The sequence below is a fragment of the Molossus molossus genome, unplaced genomic scaffold, assembly GCF_014108415.1.
Source record: "Molossus molossus isolate mMolMol1 unplaced genomic scaffold, mMolMol1.p scaffold_m16_p_8, whole genome shotgun sequence".
NCBI lineage: Eukaryota > Metazoa > Chordata > Mammalia > Chiroptera > Molossidae > Molossus > Molossus molossus.
The window spans coordinates 52,785,292-52,807,636 of NW_023425402.1; the positions used below are offsets into that span (position 1 = coordinate 52,785,292).

The window sequence follows — 22,345 nt, forward strand, 5'->3', positions numbered from 1 at the left end:
ATAAAAAGTATTACAAAAATTTCCATACAAAAACTATTTTCATAGAAATCTTGCATTTCCACAAATAAACCTGAACATTTTTTTGAAAAAAAAAACTGCTCAAGAATTTTGTTCATTTAACACTGTGACTGTATTGGTAAATGCAGTCCACTTCAAAGTTCTCCGCACATACTTTTCTACAGATGACCAGTCAGTCCCCTTTTTCCTTTCACCGAGATCTGCCCAGGCTCCATCAAGTTCATTTAGAGCAGGAACTAGGGTTTGGATTAACATCTCCGAATGTTAAAATGGAAGCCTTGGTCTTCCACATAACTACCAATACCCAGCCCTCTTTTATAACATAAGACAAAGATTGCAAAATATTATCCTTTTCAATTCAGAATCTCTGAACCAACTGTTGCTTTTTATTCTTGGTGTGTGTTTGGAGAAAGGGGGTCGGGATGGGGGTGGGTAGGTAGGGATCTGGTAGAGTTACATGTTAATTCTCCTGCAGGTGAATTTAAGAAAAGCATTATTATTGCCTTGGTAATTGACATTTCTATCTCAGTCAGTGACACAGACTGTCAAAAAAGAAAGAAAGAAAAACACTGATGAAGATATGCTTTATATTCCACTTGCCATGAAATTCAGATTTGTTTTGTGTTACATTTTTTCACATCCTATAAACACATATTGTCTATTCAGATGATCATTGTACTGAGTTGTTGGGGGCTAGTAACATCACCATCTCTATTATCTGGATGTTCAGAAGACGGTACTGTTTCTTGTAACACTACAGTTTTTGCTGATTCCAAGTATTTTTATTCTTAACTGACTGTTTTACTGGTTACCCTTGGGGCATTGATATTCCATCTCCTGGCAACAGTTGGACTTCAAAAGGAACCTGTAATTTCTTACTGGACTGCATTTGAAACCAGCCACAAAATGCGCATGTAACATTCACTCAGAAGAAGGGAGGAACCCATGATAAACAGTATAACCCCGTGTAACTTGGTTGATCCATGATGCTTGGAAATCAAGTCTGATCATTGCAACTGCTTAGATCACAGAGTCTCCAGTTCATAGACACAGCGGCATGAGGTAACTCATTTTATTTTGCACAGGTTGCATATTTCCACAGGAAACATTCTCGCTAAATTGTTTGGAAAAAGGACGACAGTTTGTGCTTGGGTGTTTGGCCGCCCAGCTTTATGCCATGGTTTCTTTACCTGGCAACCTTCTGTCGTTAAATGTGTGCATGTTGATAACTTCTTCTGTTTTCACAATAACCGGGGCCTGTGGCTTGTGTTTTAACCGGCGCTGACACTTCAGGGACATCCTCAGTTCTTCTACCATGGCGCTACAGAAGGACCTCTACAGAATAACACAGAAAATGAAATATTACAAAACAGATAAACATTAACGGTCCAGACACAATACTATAACAATTCTCAACAGACTTGGCAATGTAACCAACCTTGAAGGTTTGAAAAATTTCAATATAAAGGTTATAACAAATTGTTACACTTTTAATAGACAACACATGATAATTAAAATATTTTATGAAAGAGGACTAGTTTAAAGAAAATCTCCACCTGATACTGAAATGAATTGCCAACTAGGAATGTATATTTTAGATGTAAATATTTTCAGATGTAAAATGAATTAGCATCATAACATATATATCTACCTTAAAATTTAAATACAAACACATATACAGAAATCAATAACCAGAAATCTATTTTTGATATTAAAAAGTAGAAGAAATGCATTACTTTTTAGATCACAAAATGATATGTGAAAATTTTCTTTAAACATAGATTCTTCAGTGTGCATCTCAAAACATAACAAAAATAGCACTCACACAGACATAAAACTATGGAAAATAACTTCTGGTATTCATTATACCTTTTTGTGATTATGCCCATAAAACTATTGATGATGATTACAAACAAACATGAAATAAATTGTAGCACATTAAAAATCTATGAAAACATATTAACTTTTATGTTATCATCAATTTGATAACTGAGAGCTGAAAATTTATTCCATGAAGAAAAAAATGGCTCTATAAATACATATTTTTTTTTTAATTCTCACTTCAATGGCAATAGATTTGCTAGAAAATCTATATATCTGGGGTTCATTGTTATAAACTCCTCAAAATTCCTGTTACAAAGTCACATATGTGCAACAAAGTTTTGTTAGTCTCCCTCACCAGCTAATTGAGATACATGTGTGTTAGTTACATATAAATCAGATTTATGAACCAGTTGTATATGGTAGTTGAAATTCAGATAGGCTGAGACTGAGGCTCCTTCTGCACAAGAACTAAAAATGTGGAAAACAATCAAAAATGTGAACAAGTATGAAAAACTAATACAATTCCAAAAAGTGATATGAAAACATAATGAAATAAGTCTAATCAAATATGCATATGAGGACTTGTTTTTTGCCTTGTGTTGCTGCTTTGCTATTTATCAAGTTTAGGCTAATTCCAAAAGAATATAGAATAAGTATGTTTAATACCATATATGTTTCTTAGGTTTAAAAATATTTTGCATACATAATCTATTGTGAAACTAATATTTCAATTAAAGTAGGCATCTATATGGCAAAGAAAATTGATTCAGAGAGAGGGAAAATCACTTTCTGCAGCTCACAAATGGGACTCCAGTCAGATATCCTGATAACCTACTACGTAACTTTTGACCCTGCCCTAGTATCTTCTTGTCCATTCCTGGTTGTATCCTCATTTTTCTTGTATGGGTTCCTGAATAATGTCCTTAGCAGTCTTCCCAACTCTATGTCTAGCCTATTCCTTCTCCAAAGGCTCACAATTACCAGAATAATCTATTTTTTTAAACATTAGTTGAGTGATTAATAGCATTTAATAGCATTTTCTTCTCCAAGGAACAGGTGAAATTCAAGTTCCTATTTTCCCCATCATGCCTTCTCTGATTCAGCTTTCTCCCTTTCTGCCTCCACCCCTATTTCTTTTTCTCTACACACAACCTTCTCTGCTTGGACCTCTAACGTTTTTCCTTGCCCTGGTACTTTGTCATGTTCTTTCATCCTTCATGTCAATCTGACTATTCCTTACCTCAGAACATGACTCAAATTTTAACTTATTCAGGAATCATTTTCCAATTGACAAGGCTCATTATTTTCACTCAATTTAGTTTTGTCCCCTCAGTATTTTCAATTTATTATAATCTTTTCACATTTGACCTCTTTGTCTTCTATATATCCCTCTCAAATAATGGTAAAGAGAAGAGATCAAGTTCTCATGGTACTGATTGTACACACGTGTTCCTTAAAAGGTGACTGAATCAACAATAGCTGCATATGACTGTGATACTTTAATTCTTATTTAACAATGTTTCTAATTAAATTGCTTAAAAAAAAGCATTTTCAGTAGCTTAGTGAAATGCATTGTATAGAAGTTAATTAATCAGGTAAAACTTTGGTATTTGTTTAATAACATAAAATTAGTAAAAGTATTAATTTATTAGTAATTGTAATGGATGATGATTAAATGCTACACGTTGATTCCCCACTAACTAATAGAGTTACTGCCATGCATTTTTTATTGTGTTAAATTATGCAGTTCTGAAATCCATGAATTATATTTCTAAGAAAAGATTTATGACACCTGACAGCCAGTATATGGACACAGTGTTTCTTGTTGCTTAATACCTACTATTAGATGTACTTATTAAGAACATGATGACAATGATGATGAAGATGGTGAGGATGACAACACTGTAGAAATGGAAAAATCTGACTCCAAAAGGGGGAGGAATACATAGTCTTGAGGTAACTTAGTCTTGGTTCTCTGTTGAAACATTTAACAGAAGAATTGATTAGATAATATAACAATGTCAGAACTTGATGCCATTGACACTTAAAAATGTTATAGGATGTGAATAACTGCACTGTTTGAAATAAGCCTTCATTTAAAAGCAATAAATGTCCTAGACGTTACATAATTTATAACATCCACTTCTCAGAAAACTTGAGTTTTAGACAATTTGATTGTATTAGTTTCAAAAAATTATAATATATATACACATATATATGCATATGTGTGTGTGTATATATATGTATATATATGTATATGTGTGTGTGTGTGTATATATATATATACATATATATATATATATATGTATATATATTAATTTTTGTCCATACAAATAGAGTGGTCTAAACAACTGGTTTTCTTTTTAAAAAATCTTATAAATGTACATACCCTTTCAACCATGAAGTTACACAAACTTATTTTTAGTAAGTTAAGAAGTAAAATGTATTTAGTACCCTATATGTAACATCAGACCACAAATAAAAACATATATTATCTTAAAGGAGTTTTATGTAATATAAAATTTATAATGTTGAGTAATATAAATTATAGGTAAAAAAAACCTTCCCCAAAGTTAGAATCTTTTTACCTTTTATAATTTAAATAACAGTTACAAATTTAGAAACTCTGAAAATTATAAATTTGTAGCTTGACTATTACTATTTTTAGGCTATGTTTAATTACAAAGTCATCAGACTTTACATTTCAAAGTAAAAATTTTAATCAAGCTACCTTTAATTAATCAATCAGTAGACTTGATTATATGTCAATTTATCAGTTTTATTTATTTTTCTGTCAAATTTTGCCAGTGCTTTTTTGATCTATTAATATAACTATATGTGAAAAATAGTTTTATCTTTGATACTAATAAAGTCACTGTGACACATTAGGTGTTCTTCTCACTGACAGAATTTTTCTAATTTTCCACAAAAACTGTAAGAACCTTTACAATTGAGCAAGAGTTTAGAAGCAACATAACAAATTAAAAGAATTTAATAATATAAAGTGTTGTTCACTGTGGCACTCGGTCAAACACATATTATTTTCTTTTTTTAAAGCTTTAGAATACAAGTTCTATGTATTAATTTACAGAAGAATCTAAAGTTGAAATTATAGAAATGATTGTGAACTATAGTTGTTTCCCTGTGCTGATTGTTACCAAAAAATTATGATGCCTGATTTTTAAAATTCAAATGTCATTTGATAAATTCTCTGTCCTACTTCTTATAATGATTAAAAAATCTTTAAATGTCTTTATACTGAACTATGAAATAAGGCTTTGAAAAACCCAAGTGCACTTAACAGAAGTTCCCTGGGTTTATAATAAACTAGAAGGAAGAGGAGGAGGAGAAGAAAGAAAATAGAGGAAGAAGAAAGCATTAAAGGAGGAGGGGGGAGGAAGAGAGAAAAGAAGGGAATGAGCTGAGGGAGAGAAAGAGAAAGAAACCTATTTTGCTTTTCAAATCACTTTTTAGGGATGAAAACACACAGATTGTGTCATTAAATAAGGTAACTCTCTGAGGGTGAAAACAACAACAAAATGTTTCTCCACATTAATATAACAGACTACAAAAAGAAAAAAAGGCACAAGGATACTAACCATTATTAAAAACCTCTTTTAGTAAGTTTCAAAATTTACTAAACAGTGTCTGGATGGTAGGGTGGCACTAACCAAATAGAAGATTCCTGAAAATGAAAATTTAAATCTTTGAGCTGTTAGCATGTAATTGCATTTAAATTAGTAAAACTCATTATAAAATTCACTGTAATTTATGAGGCAACCTGCATTTACACATCTCTTATTCTTAAAACAATGAGGGTCTGGAAACCTTAAAAGTATTCATTTGACTATGTTTTCATTGCTTCTTTAAAAAGCTATATATTTTTATTTTGAGTATAATACGACAACACACAGTCTGCAGATAAATGTTCTAAATAATATCATTATTGGTGTTATAGAATAATTTATTCTTAATAGCTTAACTTTCTAATGTATAGATATGTTTATCTGAGAATATGTGATAGCACTTGGAGAAACACAGCATTTTATAATTATTAGAAATCTAGTTGTAAGTATGTTCCACATTAAATACTGACTTATTTAATTACATTTTTAAGTCAAAACCTTTATATTTAGGAATGTCTTTTTTAAAAAAAAGCCAGTGCCCTGGCTGGTTTTGCTCAGCAGTTAGAGCATTGGCCTGCAGTCCGGAGAGGCCCGGGTTCGGTTCCAGCTAAGGGCATGTACCTCGGTTGCAGTTTGCTAAGGGCATGTACCTCGGTTGCAGTTTGTCCCTGGCCCTGGTTGGGTTGTGCAGGAGGAAGCCACTCGATGTGTCCCTTTCATATTGAAGTTTCTCTCTCTCTCTCTTCCTCTCTCTCCTTCTCACTCTATCTGAATAAAAAATGGAAAAATGTCCTCGAGTGAGGATAAAAAAAAAAAAAGCCAGTGATGAAAATTAACCAGTTTAATTTTTTAAAATTTTAAGCTCATCACTTTCATGTTGAATACATTTAGTCATTTATCACCCAAATTAGAAATAATCATAAAATACTATAAACTACTATCAAGTCTGTATTTATATTTCTTTAAGGAGGAAACTCTATTTATGTGTCTTGCTATCCTATTTTTTGATAGTTTAAAATTAACTACTTGATATTTTAATATTCTTTCAGAATAATTTTCACCATTTTTGCATACACTTCCTATTTGAAGTCCTATCAAAACATCTTCAGACTGCTTCTATTAGACTCTAGCTCAGTGTTCTGATACGGACCAGGGCATATTAACCAAACTGGTTTTGTGTTTGTTGTTTAAATTAGTTGTTAATGAATTGGGGATACCTAATCCTTTCTCAGACACTTTTCTAATTAAGTTCTGATGTTGTAGGTCATTTTTCCAAGAATTCCATATCACATGTAGTAGAGACAAACCAAAAAGCCACTTAGATCCCTGCATAAAATCATCACACATTATGTAATAATTAAATTAACTAAATAATAAAAATGGGATTAAAAGTATATATAATGTAGTATGCAATATATTATATAATATTGGTGTATTAAATGAGAAAAATAAATGTCATTTAATGTAACCCTTCCTTTTGATTTATACTTTTTAATTGGCAGTGTACATCAGAATCATGACTTGACCTAGGGCTATATGAATGCAATAGTGAAGCAATGAGAGATGAAAAATGACTAGTTCAAGCACTCATGTCAAAAAACTATGTACAGCAATTTTGACCTCATTATTTAGTCTTATAGCGGACATCTTTCTGAAAACATTATATTATTTACATAAGCTATGCAGTGATCCTATTGCCTAATCACTGTAATTTTACAACTAGAGAAACTAAAACTCGACAAGTCAAGTTTTCTATTGGTTACGCACATAACTGATACCAGAGCTAAAAGAGGAATGCTGTTCTTTTGACTTCCATCCCATGAATGCTTTATTACATTAGTCTGCCTCTTAACAGTGATTTGAATTTCAGCTGAGCCTTTTACCTGGACTCTGTTCTTAATAAATGTTAATTTTTTTTAATGCTAAATAATGAGAAAAATGTTATAGGGCAAAAAGAAATGACGTTTATTTTTCCCCCTCAATGAACAAAATGACAAAGAAGCCATGCTTTTGCCTGGATTATTTTACAATGATAAATATAACTAAAGATTAAAATATTCTCAGAAAACTTGACTCTTACAGAAACAGTTACCAAATATTTTTATATTGCATTTTGCAAATACAATGAGACAGGGAAAAATGAGGCATCATTAAATATTTTTACATGTCCTCTACTTAGACAAGAAAAATCGATAAATAAGGTCTGACAATTTTCAACACCACTTTAGTCAATACAGCGATGAAATGCATTTTAAGAAACAGCAATGTTAATCATCATATTCTTGCTGGTAGTCATAATGATACAAGTTTTCAAAACTACATATAACATCCACATAATTAATGCTTACTTACAGGAAAGCTCTCTTTTCTGAAGGCCCAACAACTAAATGTATCAGCTATGTAAATAGTAATAGTATTATATGCAGACACATGCAAAAAACTCTTTGTATATTATCTATCTTAATTGTTATAAAGCTTTTTAAAAAATATGTTTTTATTGACTTTAGAGAGAAAGGAAGGGAGAGAGAGAAACATCGATGTGAGAAACATTGACTGGCTGCCTCCTGTACGCCTCTTACTGGGGATCGAGCCCACAACCGAGGCATGTGCCCTGAAAAGGAATAGCACCAGTGACCTTTTTGAAGTATGGGACGATGCTCAACCAGCTGAGTTACACCAGCCAAGGCACCTATCTAATTATTAAAATATTTCATTTATGGTACATGTGTAGCCTATTTATTTATTTTTAAAGACATATAGAAAAATTAAGTAACTTTATCCAAGGTTAAACAACGTTGAGAAATGATTCCAAGTCTTTTTTTTATTTTAAAATTCACATTTAAGAATAAGAAAGTAAAATAACTAGATAGTGCTTATGATCAAAGCCTACAATCTTTTTATCTAAATCAAACTCCTACTCCACACTTTTTATTAATGCAACTTCAGGAAAAAAAAAACAAAAAAAAAAAAAAAAAAAAACAACTATCAAGAAAAACAGTTAACTATTCGCTCTTGATTTTGTGCAATATGATATAGTATAAACAGTGATAAACTAGGCATCTTTGACCTTCGGAAACATACTTGACCTCGAGACACTGTCCTCATCTGCACAATATGGATAACATTTACACGGTTCTCAGTATCACTTTATACTCAAGAAAGATATTATACGTTAAAAGCTCTAAAGTTGTTTGTAAAAATAAGGAAGTAAAATTATTGTCTGTCAAGCTACAGTCTTAATTTTAAAACATCATTTATAGGCATGAAGAGTGTGGGTTATAAAGAAATGACTTAAAAATCCTTTTGCTGACATGGAGGTAGTTTAGTGAGTAAACCGAAGATTGGCATCTCATTTTAAAGTATGATTTTATATTTATATGTAAAAATATTTTTAAAAGCCATCCAGTTATCCCTTATATGGCTCATTAATAGAAATTGAGAGATGATCTGCTCACTGAGAAAGGCAGTAACGTAAAAGAATACAAAATGGACCATTTGTTCAAAATTTATTTACATCTTTTAACTTCTGCATAGCAATATGCTTTATAGATAAATTTTACTTATTGAAAATTTATTTGGAACTTTACAATGATTTATAGCAGTGTTTGCATTCCTATATCTTATTTAATAAATGGCTTTTTTTAAAAAAGCATTGCTCCTATTAGGACCAATTTTTCAACTTTCTGAAAGCAATTTGTGTATAAGTATCTGTGAACAATCTGTTTTCATTCTTCTGTCTCCATGAAATACAAATTCAGCCAGCTTTGAAAAATGTTTTCCTTGTGAATAATCTTTCACTCAGGATACAGGTTTAAATTAAACCACTTTAATTTCTCTGTAACATTCTCAGATTGCATTGTTTCATTCATTTGTCCTACTATGACTTACAGCTGCCTTTTACATTTGTTATTCAATCATAGACTGAAGAACATTCTATGTCCCCAAAAATGTTTTTGAACTTTGAGTGACTATAAAAATATGATTTAGAGATATCTTAGATATATTTTACTAGTGTTCTATAATACAAATAACTATATTGACTAAAGTAGACTACTGAAAAACATCAATATTAAGTAGTTCTTTAAATGTACATCAATCATCTTAGAGGAAAGTTAGAATAAATATACGTGTCCAATACAGGACACATAAGTTACAAGTTCAATATCTGAGCAATAATTTATATTTTTATTTCTCAGACATAGTTACTATACTTTGTTTAAACTTAAGTAATAAGAAAATAAATATTTTTGTTATGTTTTTGTTTATGTCAAGAAATTCAGAGATTTGTGTTCAATGTTTACAATGAAAACATTTTGTAACAGGCAAATCTATTTTCAAAAATATTTCTGTATACAAATCAGACAAAAACAAAAAGTCAAAATATATCTTAAATTGCTTTTCTTGCTGGAAATTAAAAGAAGGAAGAATTATAAATAACTTTTTTAAAAGGACATATTCAAATACTTAAGAAATAAAGAGTGGTTTTAAACAAGCTAATAAAGCATAATTATGTCATGAAATAGTTTATAAAATTAAAACTATTACAATCACTTATAATTCATGCTTACAAAACCAATATATTACCATAAATAATAGCAGAGAAAACAAAGTTTGTACATTAGGCAGTTTTTTTCCCGTTGGAAGGGAAAACAGGACCTTCAGTCAAATGTGTGAGTCAAATGTGCACGACTTGAATTAGACTGGAAATGAATTCAGATGTACAGTAGATTCTTGGATTGCTTACTGAATGAACCTTAAGTAGTAATGTTTTTAAAATCAGCTAAAGATAAGGGAAAAAGACAATCAATACTAAATGCATATGTTAAGTAGTTACTTTTTTCAGACACTTTAGAAAAGGTAGACTTTTTGAGTTATCTCAAATGGTCAAGCTATTGTTTAAAAAAATTAGAAAAAAATATATTTATTTTAAACTTTTGAATAAATGAAAAGCAAACTATCATTGGCACATTAATAGCTGCATCAAAATCAAAATCATTAAGTACTATAAAAATTGGAATGCACCATCTCATGGTTATCTGAAAGGCATGAAATTTAGAGTTTTTGAATTTTTAAAGTTCCTCGGTTCAGCATTAATTTCTGTATTTAGTTTTAACCTTCTCTCATTTTAAAATGATGCATTCAACCCTGGTCAGTTTGTCTCAGTGGTTAGTGTCAGCCTATGGATCAAAGGGTCATGGGTTCAATTCCAGTCAAGGGCATATACCTGGGTTGCAAGTTTGATTCCTGGCCCTGGTTGGGGTTGTGTGGGAGGCAACCAATCAATGTCTCTCTCATATCAATGTTTCTCTCCCTCCCCCTCCCTCCCACAATATTTTCACACATTCATTAACTGAAAAAAATTAATTGTAACTTCCACAATGCGAGTTAAGATTTTTTTCTTTTAAAAATGTGCTAGACTAAAAATCTCCAAACAAAAATCTCACTTACTCTCTATTTTGAAACTGTATAATTAGTATTGTATCTTAAAACACGCTTTATTTGCAGAGAAGTATTTTTTCTTCATAATACAGTTTTTGATTTTTGCTTTCATCATTAATTATATTCCTTCATTAATCTAACTGCAATGAACTTCAAGCAGCTCTTTCTTCAGGCTTCAATAGAGGAGAAACAGTCACTTTCCCTGAAGCTGGCTCAATTAAACTTACTAGATTTAAATTAAACATCATGAAGGTGATCATGCTTCTCTCTGTGAACCTTTGTTATATAACCAATGGCGGAAGATAATTAACAGCCCAGTTCTAAGCACAACCCTTGGTTAGAAAGATCAAAAATAGTTTCTTTTATTGTATCAACAATTGTTTTAAATGGTAAAAAAGTGACATTTACCTTTTCTAATTGAGCGTTTTTTTTGGATTTGTATAAAAACTCTCCCACTGCCACAAAAACTGAGAGCACCAAGCCAGCTGCCAGCACAATGAAGATGCCACCAATGTTCTGAACTCCCAGGGCACTGGCCTCCTTGCTCTCCTCCTCTGGACAGCCGTTGCCCCTCCACCACTTCTCCTTCATCATGTGCAGCTTGCCTTCCTCTTGCAGCTGAAGGATTGCAATGGTGATCTTGTCTCTGTATGGAGAACCTGCAAGGAGAGGGCATGTTAACTATTTCAAGGAACCCAGAATTTCATCATCAAAGGTTATCATGATGAGAGGAGGACAGGGCTTCTTCCAAATGCTCCAGAGTGTGCCAGTGTTTATTCCCAGTAGAGAAAAAACAAACAAACAAACAAAAAAACTGGAAAACAACAAACACTAGAAGTTGAACAAGAAAAATAAGAGGTGTGGCCTTTCTGATTTTGAAGGGTAAAATAAATTTTGTTTTTATGAAAGAAAATGTCTCCTTCTAAAAGGTAAACTCAACTCAGAGCTCTGGAAAGTAAGCAAAACAGCAAATACAGGTTTACAATAGGAAATGGAAAGAGTGAAAAGATATTTGGTTAATGTCTAAAAATTATTCTACACGGAAAACAGAGTATTCATAAATGGTAACCTCTATTTTTAGGGAATTTATGAAAAAATATTTCTCTTTATTAAGTAAAATAATTTAAAGCAATCATGAACAAGGTGTATTCAGGGGTAGCTAATAATTTGTACATAATGTATTTTATTATTTGACAGAAAGAACTTGTTTGTACAGACTTGGATCATTCAAATATAATTATGGCAATCAATGCATTGTGAGATTTTTTTTTTTTGGTTATTTGTTTATTTTTCCTTTTATACTTTGGGAGGAAATGTCCTTTTCAGTGGAGGCAACAATATAAGTAAAATTTAGTATTTATGCTGATGGGAGTAGATATTCACCTGCATTAGCTATTATGTGATAAGTAATAACTTTCCTGATTGGTTGCCCAGAATCATAATATTGAACTACATGTATTTTATTTATTACTATTATTTTTTTTATCCTCACCTGAGGACATTTTTTTGCATTTATCTTCAGATAGAGCGGGAGAGGGCGGGGGAAGAGAGAGAAAGAAACATTGATGTGAGAGACACATAGACTGATTGCCAACCACAGGACTCCAACCGGGGCTGGGGACAAACTGCAACCGAGTTACACGTCATTAGCAGGAATCAAACCTGGGACTCTCTGGTCTGCGGGCCAACTCTCTGGTCACTGAGCCAAACCGACCAGCGCAAACTACATGTATCTTTTAATATCTACCCCAAGGGATTGATCTTATTGCTTTCTCCCACCCAGAAATAGCCTGTTTCTAAAGTTTAATCTGCTTTCCTAAAATCAGTATAGGCACATTCCATTTTTCTTTTTTATTAATTTTTATTTATTTTTTTGTTGCAGATGTTTCTCCTTTTTTACCCCATTGACAACCTCCTTCCCACCCCACCCCACCCCCCCGCCCCGTCCCCGGCTTTGTTGTCCATGTCCATTGGTTATGCATACATGCATGTAAGTTCTGTGGTTTATCTCTTCCCACCCCCCCAACCCCTCTTCTGAGGGATGTTAGTCTGTGCCCTACTTCCATGTTTCTGGGTCTACCGTATTCCTGACACTGTTATGTTCATTATATTTCGTATATAAGTGAGATCATTAAGCCATTCCATTTTTCTTTATAAATTTTTTTAAAAGTGATTTCTGCCTCCAGAACATTAGTAATTTCAGTTTACAGTCTATGTTGCTGAGATCTTATTTTGACTTAAATATACCTACAGTTTCATTACTGCAAAGAACAATTAAAAACCTAGTCAGGAAACTTTTTTGCCTCATAAGGGACAAGACTACATATGTTGTTTTTACTTGATTAATGTGAAAGACTAATTCAGCATTACTCAATTAGCAAGAATATGCAAGTCAAAAGTAGAAAGACAAGGAGAATCATAAGAAGTAAGTATCCTGTGGAAAAAATTGGAATGAAAATGTACTAAATCCAGCTGGACAGTTATAAAGACATATCCTTAAAAAAATAATTCTTAATCTACTCAGAAGAAATGCTTAAGTACATGGCTTCTATATAACATTTTCACAGCTTTCCTAAAATGGAACATTATTCTTTCCTATAAGTATAACTCAAATATATTAATTATAGTAGAAGAATTCCTGCTTCTCAGTTTCTCCTCCTGTGCTCTCTTATAAATACTACTCTGCTGAGAATGTTTCGTTTAAATTCTGCCCCTCAGTCACTTCAGACCTCAAGGGATTATTACCCCAGCCCATAATATTTTCTACCATGATCAATCACAGGACACTCAGCCTCGGTCACCTCATATTATCACTATCTACATTTCAAGATGTGACCTATTTTCCTAAGTAGATAACCAACTCTCTCAAATAGAGGATATCTCTATCTATCCAGCATCGATCTGCCTATCATCTATCTATATTTATCATCTATCTTATTTATCTATCTAATTCTCAATTTTTTTCTCACATAATAGGCTCACCAAATGTTTCCTAATATAAGAAGTATAAAATGATTGCAATATTCCTAACATAATGTAAGAAAGACAACCTGGTGCTTTTTGTCTCTCTCACAGATATTTTAAAACCATAAATTAAGGCCATCTTGTTTGGATATCCGGTTTTCATTAATTCACTAAATTTAACCTAGTACCAGCTTTAAGATCACATTTAATCTGAATTACCGTATGGATTAACCGTGTGTATTTCTTGCAAAAATAAATATTTGGCTGAGGGAAAAATTCATTATAAACAGAATAGTGGTTTAGCAATATATCTTTTAATTAGAAACATAGCATCTCAAACAAATTTTGTGCTGATAGTATTTGCAAAAAATGGCCACGTGTGGCTAAAGTAAAATGTGGCTTCTTTTCTGAAAGCACAATTATAATAAAAATTTTGGCAGAGTGATTTGAAAAGTTAACTTTCAACTATGAAAAATTATTGATCCAGCTAAGTGATATTTTGAGCCAGCAAATTTCTCATGCTGAGCAATACTGAAAGAATATTGTTTTATTACCAGCTCACCATACACTCTGAATTGCATTAGGACCATTATTCTAATATCTTTAAACACAATATTCTTCGCTGCATTTTCAAAATTAGGCATAGATAAGTAAAAGCAACCCACTTTTCAACAAACGGTGGACACATCTTATTCTTGCTAGTGTTATTGTAAATATAAGTATTGCCCATTGCTGTTAAACCTCACCACACCTGTTTCCCAGTGTAAACATAGTAATGTGTAAATGGCATTTGGTTTGAATCAAAGCTATAATATAAATATACCTCATTTTGAGGTTTTTAACAAGATGAAATAATACAAGGCGTGCAATCAATGACAGTAAATTATTGTTACATTTTTGTCTGTCGTTGATTTTGTTCAAGTGATTGTTTTCAAAAAATAATTCAACAATAAATTATCAATATTTTGGTAAATTTTAAATGATCCTTGGGAGGCATTTCTATACTAATTGAAGTCAAACATAAACTGAAATCTCATGTATTTGAAAAATCTCAAGGACACATTGAGTTCAAAGAACAAAAGTATCTTTCATCATCCTTGTGACATGAATAGCCATGCGCTTAGCTCCAATGAAGTGAACAGCCATTAGTTAGATAGATAGAGCTTATGTGTTTCTCCCAAGTCACAACTCAGCCTCAGTCCATATATATGCTGGCAACAGAGAACTGAGACCACATTACCCAGAGACTGAGAGAAGCTGGGGATTCACACTCTAAGGCTACCTCCAGGGAAGATGTGTATTTTTGCAAGAAGACTCTAAGTTTGAGTAGAAAACTACTGAGAACATTCTAGCTATATCTATCATTACATGTACTATTGCACATAACAGTCAGTTAAAAAATGCTTAAGGGGGGCAGACCAATAATCATAAAATAAATATCTGGAAAATTGCAACATGCAAAGTGGAAAGGTAACTTTCAGTTTCAGTTTCATTAAAACTCTGAGAATTGCAAGACAGAGTTATCAGGTATTTAAATTTTTTGTGAGATCGCATTAAATATTTTGTTTAAAATTCTCTCTTTAAAATGTTGGCAAAAAAAATTATTTTAAAAAATCATCATGAAGATAAGCCAAATACCTCTCAAAGCTAAATATAGCTTTTCAACTTCTCCCTATACAATCCCTTAATTTTAGTTCTTTTATAGTCTCAATCGCAATAAGACTTTCTTTGGTTATTTAAACATATGCTTCACACCAACAGTAAGGAACTATTATGGTTTTAAAATAGCTTTTTTTACAAGTTGCCACAAGATCCCATTTACCAGATAAAAAAGGTTCTAACTTACGAGAGAGAGAGAGAGAGAGAGAGAGAGAGAGAGAGAGAGAGAGAGAAAAGACAAATAAAACATGGTTACTACATAGTAAAGCTCTTTGGTATGTCAGATGCATATAACCTGGGTTCAAAATGAGAACAGAAAGAAGGCACAGGGGCAGTTAGTCTGAAGTTATAAACAAAAACAGAATATACGTGGGCATAAATAAAAACTACAAATGCACCAATTTGGAATTTCCTCCATAAAATAATTAATGTCTCCAAATGTCCTTAATGTTAAATTTTGATAAAAGATTTTACATAAAATATCATTTTATTAGGATCTCTCCCAACAGATAGAATAAAACCTCCTTAGAAAAATAAACTCTGGTTATTATACACAATTAATACAAATCTCACCAAATATTTCAGAGCTCACTGGAGGCATTTATTGAGCTTGTTTCCTCTCTTCCTTTCTTCCCTCCCTCCGTCCTTCCTGCCTATCAGTTGCTTTGCCATTCTTCCCCTATTTCTCATGCTTTATCTTTTTGTTCTCCCCACTCTGTTTCCCTTTTCCCCTTCCCTGCTGCCTTTCCTTTTCCCGTCCCTCCTCTCCTATCACCTTCGTCCTTCCTTCTCTTCGTTACTACCATTCTAAATTTATTACTCGAGGACAGGAAAGCGCATGTCATTATGCACACTTGGTTCTAAGTCTAAGCCAACTAAACACAATACATTGATATGCTTATTTGATTGTCCTTTTCACACTCCTTACAAAGTGATAATTTTAAGTGTATACCAACATTTTTGTCCTATTTCAATACATCTATACAGAAATTATAAAGTAAATGGAGTCACAATTACATTAAATTCTTGGGATGGTTTAGAGATTGATAAAAAGCTTTCTTTAAAAGGTTGCATAGCAAGATGTCTAATGCTTAACATGCTTTAGTGAAATATACTAAAATCATGTTATTCATATACTGGCACTCTCCCATCCATCCCGTCAAAAGTTACTTTAAAATAAGACTTCGGTATGCTTTAATCAATTGCAAAGATCAGAAATAAAATCATTCTTGCTCTCTATAAATATCTTTTTTTCTAAAACTCATTATACTAATATTTCCAAAACCGGATTTTCCCCACAGTCTTTTCTTTACGGGAAATGTACATCTGTGGCTCATTTTTAGAAGATTCCTTGGTCAGAGAAGCTTGAAGAATACTCAATACCAAATATATCTATTGTAAATTCACTTTATACATTATCAAAATAAAGGCTTCCAGACCTCCATGAAAGAAATAAAAGAAAAAAAATTAAAACTTGTTTAAAATAGTTTAATTTATTTTTTAGGGGAATATTTTTTCCTTCACATCTATTAATTTGAAAAGGACTGCCTTAGACAACAATAATTACTACTGTTACTACATCAGTTCTCTCGGAAAAAAAAAAATATATATATACTTTGTGCCTTGTTAGATCTTTCTGCTTGTCTCCACCTGGACATCTTTCTCCATGTTTTTGAATTTACACATTAGTAAAGCTCATTAAATTGCATTTTTATATGTTCATTATCATCTATAGTTACACATCTAAAAACATATAGCTTTTAGAGCTCCATATGCTTCATGAAACATCAGCTCATAAGAATTCACAACACACCTTAAAACAGGTTATCACACCTGACTTTGAAGTCTCTTTAAAAGATACTTCGGGGCCCTGGTTGGTTTGGCTCAGGGGTTAGAGCATTAGCCTGCAATCCAGAGAGAACCAGGTTCGGTTCCTGCTAAGGGCACGTGTCTCAGCTGCGGTTTGTCCCCGGCCCTGGTTGATCGTGCGGGTGGCAGCCACTCGATGTGTCCCTTTCACATTGATGTTTCTCTCTCTCTCTTCCTCTCTCTCCCACTCTGTCTGAACAAAATATGGAAAAATATCCTTGGGTGAGGAAAAAAAAAAAACGATACTTTGGGAAGGCAAGAGTTACAAAAGCAACTTGAATATATCTGTATCCCAAAACTGATAAAACCAATTTTTTGAGGGGAAAAAAAAGAGTACACAGCCTTTGTTCTGTCTAATAACACTCAAAACCTTTAACTATATTGTTAAAATTTTGTTAAGTATTGCTGTTTTACATAATGATGAATCCTTTCTGTCCACTTTCTAAAGAACTTTAATTTCCTTTGTTTTCTATTTCATAGTTATTCAGATCATAATCATGATAGCATGTTCTGTGCACGACACAGAATTAGTTGCTCTCTGTGGGTCTGGGAAGATACTTCTATAAAGTAGACTAGTCATAATTTTAAGTTTCTTCTAATTCCTCATACTTCAAGATATTGTGCACTTTCTGAGATATAGTAATTTACATATTGTGTGGGTATGAGACTATACCATATTCATTAAGGATATAGTATTCCAAGGACTGGCCTCAAAACTTTCATAATTTCTTAATTTTTTATCTTCTCTCAAAAAATTGAGTCTGATAAATGTTTCTAAGACATATACCCAAAAAATTGAAACCTGTAAATATTGGCTTAAGGCTAAGCTATCTGTCAGTTATAGGTAATCAATCATCCATTATTTGCATAATATTATCCAGTATCTACCCCATTGCCTGTCATATATTAAACATTCAACAAATGCTTTCTGAATGAAATATTGAATCAACTCTAATACATCCATTATGATAGAGCTAAAATATGGCAAGGCGGAACTTCTGATATTGGACATCTTCTCATGTTCTTATTAAATTGAGTAGAACAGGAAGAGTCCATAAGCAGACTTAACTGGCACTTCTAGTATTGCCCATCCATAATATATTAGATGGACAAACACGTTCATAAATTCTTTGCCATATTTGCATTTATATCAACAGTCAGTGATTGCCTTTGCTTAGTGCCTTCACACATAAGAGACCTGCTGGCACAAAAGACCTGAGGGTGTCTGCTGAAACCATCAACTTCCATTCTTCCATTATCACAGTCTATTATTACAGCGCTCTGGCAGTGTTACATTTCATAAAATGCCTTGCTGGTTCCTATGCCGAGATGAGTTCTGGGTGCCCTAAATGCACAAGAAACGTTGAGTGCTTTTAGAGCTTTATCTCTTTTACCATTCTTTTCATGATAAAAATCTTCTAATAAAGTTGGAGCCAGACTACATTTCCTTAGAGCCTTTTCCACAACAGAAGATGGGTTTTATTATCTCTTGGGACACTTTCTTGCCCATATTTATTTTTAGGAAGTGCTAAGAAAAAATTTACATTTATATTTACATTTCAGGTTCTATTTTATATATCTATATCTCCAATTTATGTCTTATTCGGTCAGTAATGCTGTTATAAAGTACTATAGCATCATTGTTCTATTCTTCCAGATAACTCAATGTGTAACTAAAAAATAATTTTTGTACTTACTTAATTCTCATTTATACTAATAGACTGTAAATTCTATAAGGACAAGGGTTGTATCTTCTTTCTTAGTATAATACCTTTCACACAGTATTTGTTGAATGAATACATGCATAAATGAAATATTATAATTACTTAATAATTGGTCATGCATACATGCAATTTTATATTCAGTCATTTCTTATGATCTAAACCATACCTAGGTTTTTATTTGATCTTTGTCTAATAATTTTAATATCTTTATTTCAAATGAAGCATTTAATATAGGAAGCAAGTCAATGCTTCATGAGGCCCATTTCAAACTTCCTGTTAAATAACAGCTAAAGTGGTGTGGAGTTACTATCATCATTCCTTGCATTTTATTTTCAAGGTACTCATCAAAAACTCTCAATTTGATAGTATAAAAAAATTTAGGAGTGAGAATAAGAAGAGTAAATGAAGAGTAATCCAATTTTGAAAACAAATTATCAACTCATATCATTTTAATCACAGAATGGTAAATGACTGATAAAAGTGGTCCATTCTCAATGATATCTAGTAATCTTTCCACACTGGAAATCTATGAACACCATTTCCTTGCTTAAAATTAATCAATGATATCCTAAAGGTATAGAACAAAATTCTAATTCCTAAATATGTCAAATAATTATTTTCTCCAACCTATACAGGCATCTTCTCTGATTTTATACTTTACCCCTCATTACACCTAACCTGCCAGCAATACATATAAGATGTATTTTCCATAACCCAAACAGCTCTGCTTTTGTACTTCCTCCAATTTTCTGGTTGAACTCCCTCTCTTCTAGATAGAATTCTGCTCATCCTTCACTACTTTGCACACTTCTCCTTGACCGCCACAGAGACATACAAGATTCCTCTTCATTGGTTCCATAGCACATTGTCAGTACCCTAGTACAGAATTTGGTAAATCATATTCTAATGTTCTCTATATCTCTTTCCCTACTAGATGATGATATGAGGGTCCTGAGGACAAGTACCATGTCCGAATCCTATTTTTTTTACTACTAATTATTACATGTACAAATATTACTTAGCCCAGATGCTAGATCCTGGGCATATATTGGTGCACGATGTAACACAAGCTCTGACTTTCTAGAGTTTTCACTGCAACAAAAAATACCCTGAATAGTCTTTTGCAAATACAAGAGTCATTATAATAAAGAACACAATACTATAGAAACCATGTAACAGAAGACATTATCTTAATATGCTGAGTAGGTCCACAAAAAAGCTTGTATTACTTTAATAATAAGGGTAGAGGCAACAATTCTTTCTCCTTGGCTGCCTTTTGCCTACTTCTCCTCTATTTTTTTCTATATGAATTCCTGTTTTAGAAAGTTATATACAGGAAAGAAAAATAATAGTGAGTGCATCCCTAACATACTTTGTTCATTTCTCATAGATACAGGGCATAGAACTAAGTATAAACTATTAGAGTCATAGTGAAATAAAGTAAAATATAAATGCCACCATTAATGTGGAAATAAGAGAAGTTAAAAAAAACACCCAGAAAGTAGATACTATATAGATTTAGGGAGTATATAATATCACATATCACCAAGGACAGTGTAGAGAGAGTAAAACGTAAAGTTAAGTACCTATATTCAAAATCAATAAGTGGCTTAAATTGAGCCACTTATTAAATAGAGATTGTGTTTTTTCCTCTGTTGTAAACTTCAAAATGCAATGTATTTAAGACCTCAAGGAAAAGTAATGTAAACTCACTCTACTCTAATTAAAGGACTATTTGCAGAATTCTCAGGAGAATATTTAAGTATCTAAGATCACAAAAGGAGATGCTTATATGAGGCAGGTAAAATATATCAATAAAAATACTCAATTAATAGAGAATGTGTTTATCCAGTTGTCTGTCTTTTATTTATTCTGAATATCCCCTAACTTACATGAAGAAAATAATAGAAAGGGCAAGTGTTATATAAGCATATAATGAAAAACTAAACCCATGTTCACTGGTTTTGATGTACTTCATATGTATTAGTTAAAAGTGAAGTAGATTTGTAGTCACATTTCTTCTCTAGATATTAAATCATGAAACTCTGACTCTAAGTATGAAAATATAAGTAGTTTTATCCTAGAAACCCTGCCTTTTTTTACAATTTTCCATCTGCAAAATAATCATTTCAATAGTGGTGAGCATGAAAATGTCAAGAATACTTTTCTATGTTTTCATTCCAAATCCAACATTAAACTTTAATACATGAATTTTCAAAATTGGATAATTTTAAACAAAATCACCATCGTAGTTAATCATAAAGAACCCCGCAAAATGAGAGAAAATGACTTTTTAAAGAGAGTCAAGTACTCCTTCTTTAAGGTAGAACTCAAGTTTATTCTTTAATTTGGCCTGACTGCTTTGGTCCTCAATGAACTCTCCCAACCTGAGTCCCTGCATTATATAACAGATCACTTGTTTATGTTGTATTTTCCCTATTTTATGTTACATTTGTTTTTTCACATTTGTCTTTAAAGAAACAGGATGATGTATATCTATATTTTATATTCATTAATTTACAATGCTAAGCAGGTTGAAGAGTGGTAAAATTTCTTACAGATTGTCAAATACAAAGGAAGTATATATGTCTTCAGACATAACCTTCTCAGAATGTATCTTAGACTCCATTTAGAAAACACTCAGGACATTTTTAGAGAAGGAACATGTCACTTTACTTATTTAGATAATGCCTTACAATAAGAATGGTCTTATATTTATAAAGTATTTAATCACTTACTGCCTCCTAAGTTATGGTTACTTAACTACAGTATGTCTATTGGCTGATGGTAAACCCTAGTTCGATTCCACAGGAAAATACTTCTAATTGGGTTGGGAATGGGTCATATTAACAGTCCACCTTATCTATAATATATTCAGTATTTTTGAATATATAGAAATAGAAATAAAAAAGATGCAAATAACTTGAAGCCACAAATACATCCTTTCAATTATTATAAAACATTTCTTCAGAACAGTCTTTGTAATTAATTGTGATGAATATGTTCTGATCCAAATACTATAAATATAATATGTTTAATTATTAGCAAAATCCAATTATCTAGTCACAATTCTACCCATTTGCAGATGAAGACTCTGGGTCTACAGGAGGCTTAGTAATTTTACCCAGGATACCTGGGACAGTGAGATAGAACTAGTATTAATACACAAGTCATCTGACTTCAAAGGCCACAGAGTCTATACAACATACTGAGAAAACGCCT

The 22,345-nt window shown here is 32.2% G+C and overlaps 1 protein-coding gene across 5 annotated transcripts in view; it reads right to left on the bottom strand.

The window, feature by feature from the left end:
- Nucleotides 1-884: 884 nt before the first annotated feature.
- GRIK2 (glutamate ionotropic receptor kainate type subunit 2) overlaps nt 885-22,345 on the bottom strand; it is a 590,297-nt gene continuing 568,836 nt past the window's right edge. For 2 of the 5 annotated variants that reach the window (XM_036248245.1, XM_036248243.1), the window contains 3 exons: nt 11,316-11,566; nt 5,442-5,527; nt 1,189-1,353 (listed from right to left, as the gene is read on the bottom strand). In XM_036248245.1, the coding sequence (XP_036104138.1) occupies nt 5,480-5,527; nt 11,316-11,566 (299 nt within the window). In that variant the 3' untranslated portion in view covers nt 1,189-1,353; nt 5,442-5,479. Of the gene's footprint in view, nt 1,354-3,682; nt 3,818-5,441; nt 5,528-11,315; nt 11,567-22,345 lie in introns of all 5 variants that reach the window. The other 3 variants (XM_036248242.1, XM_036248244.1, XM_036248241.1) reach the window with 2 other exon arrangements.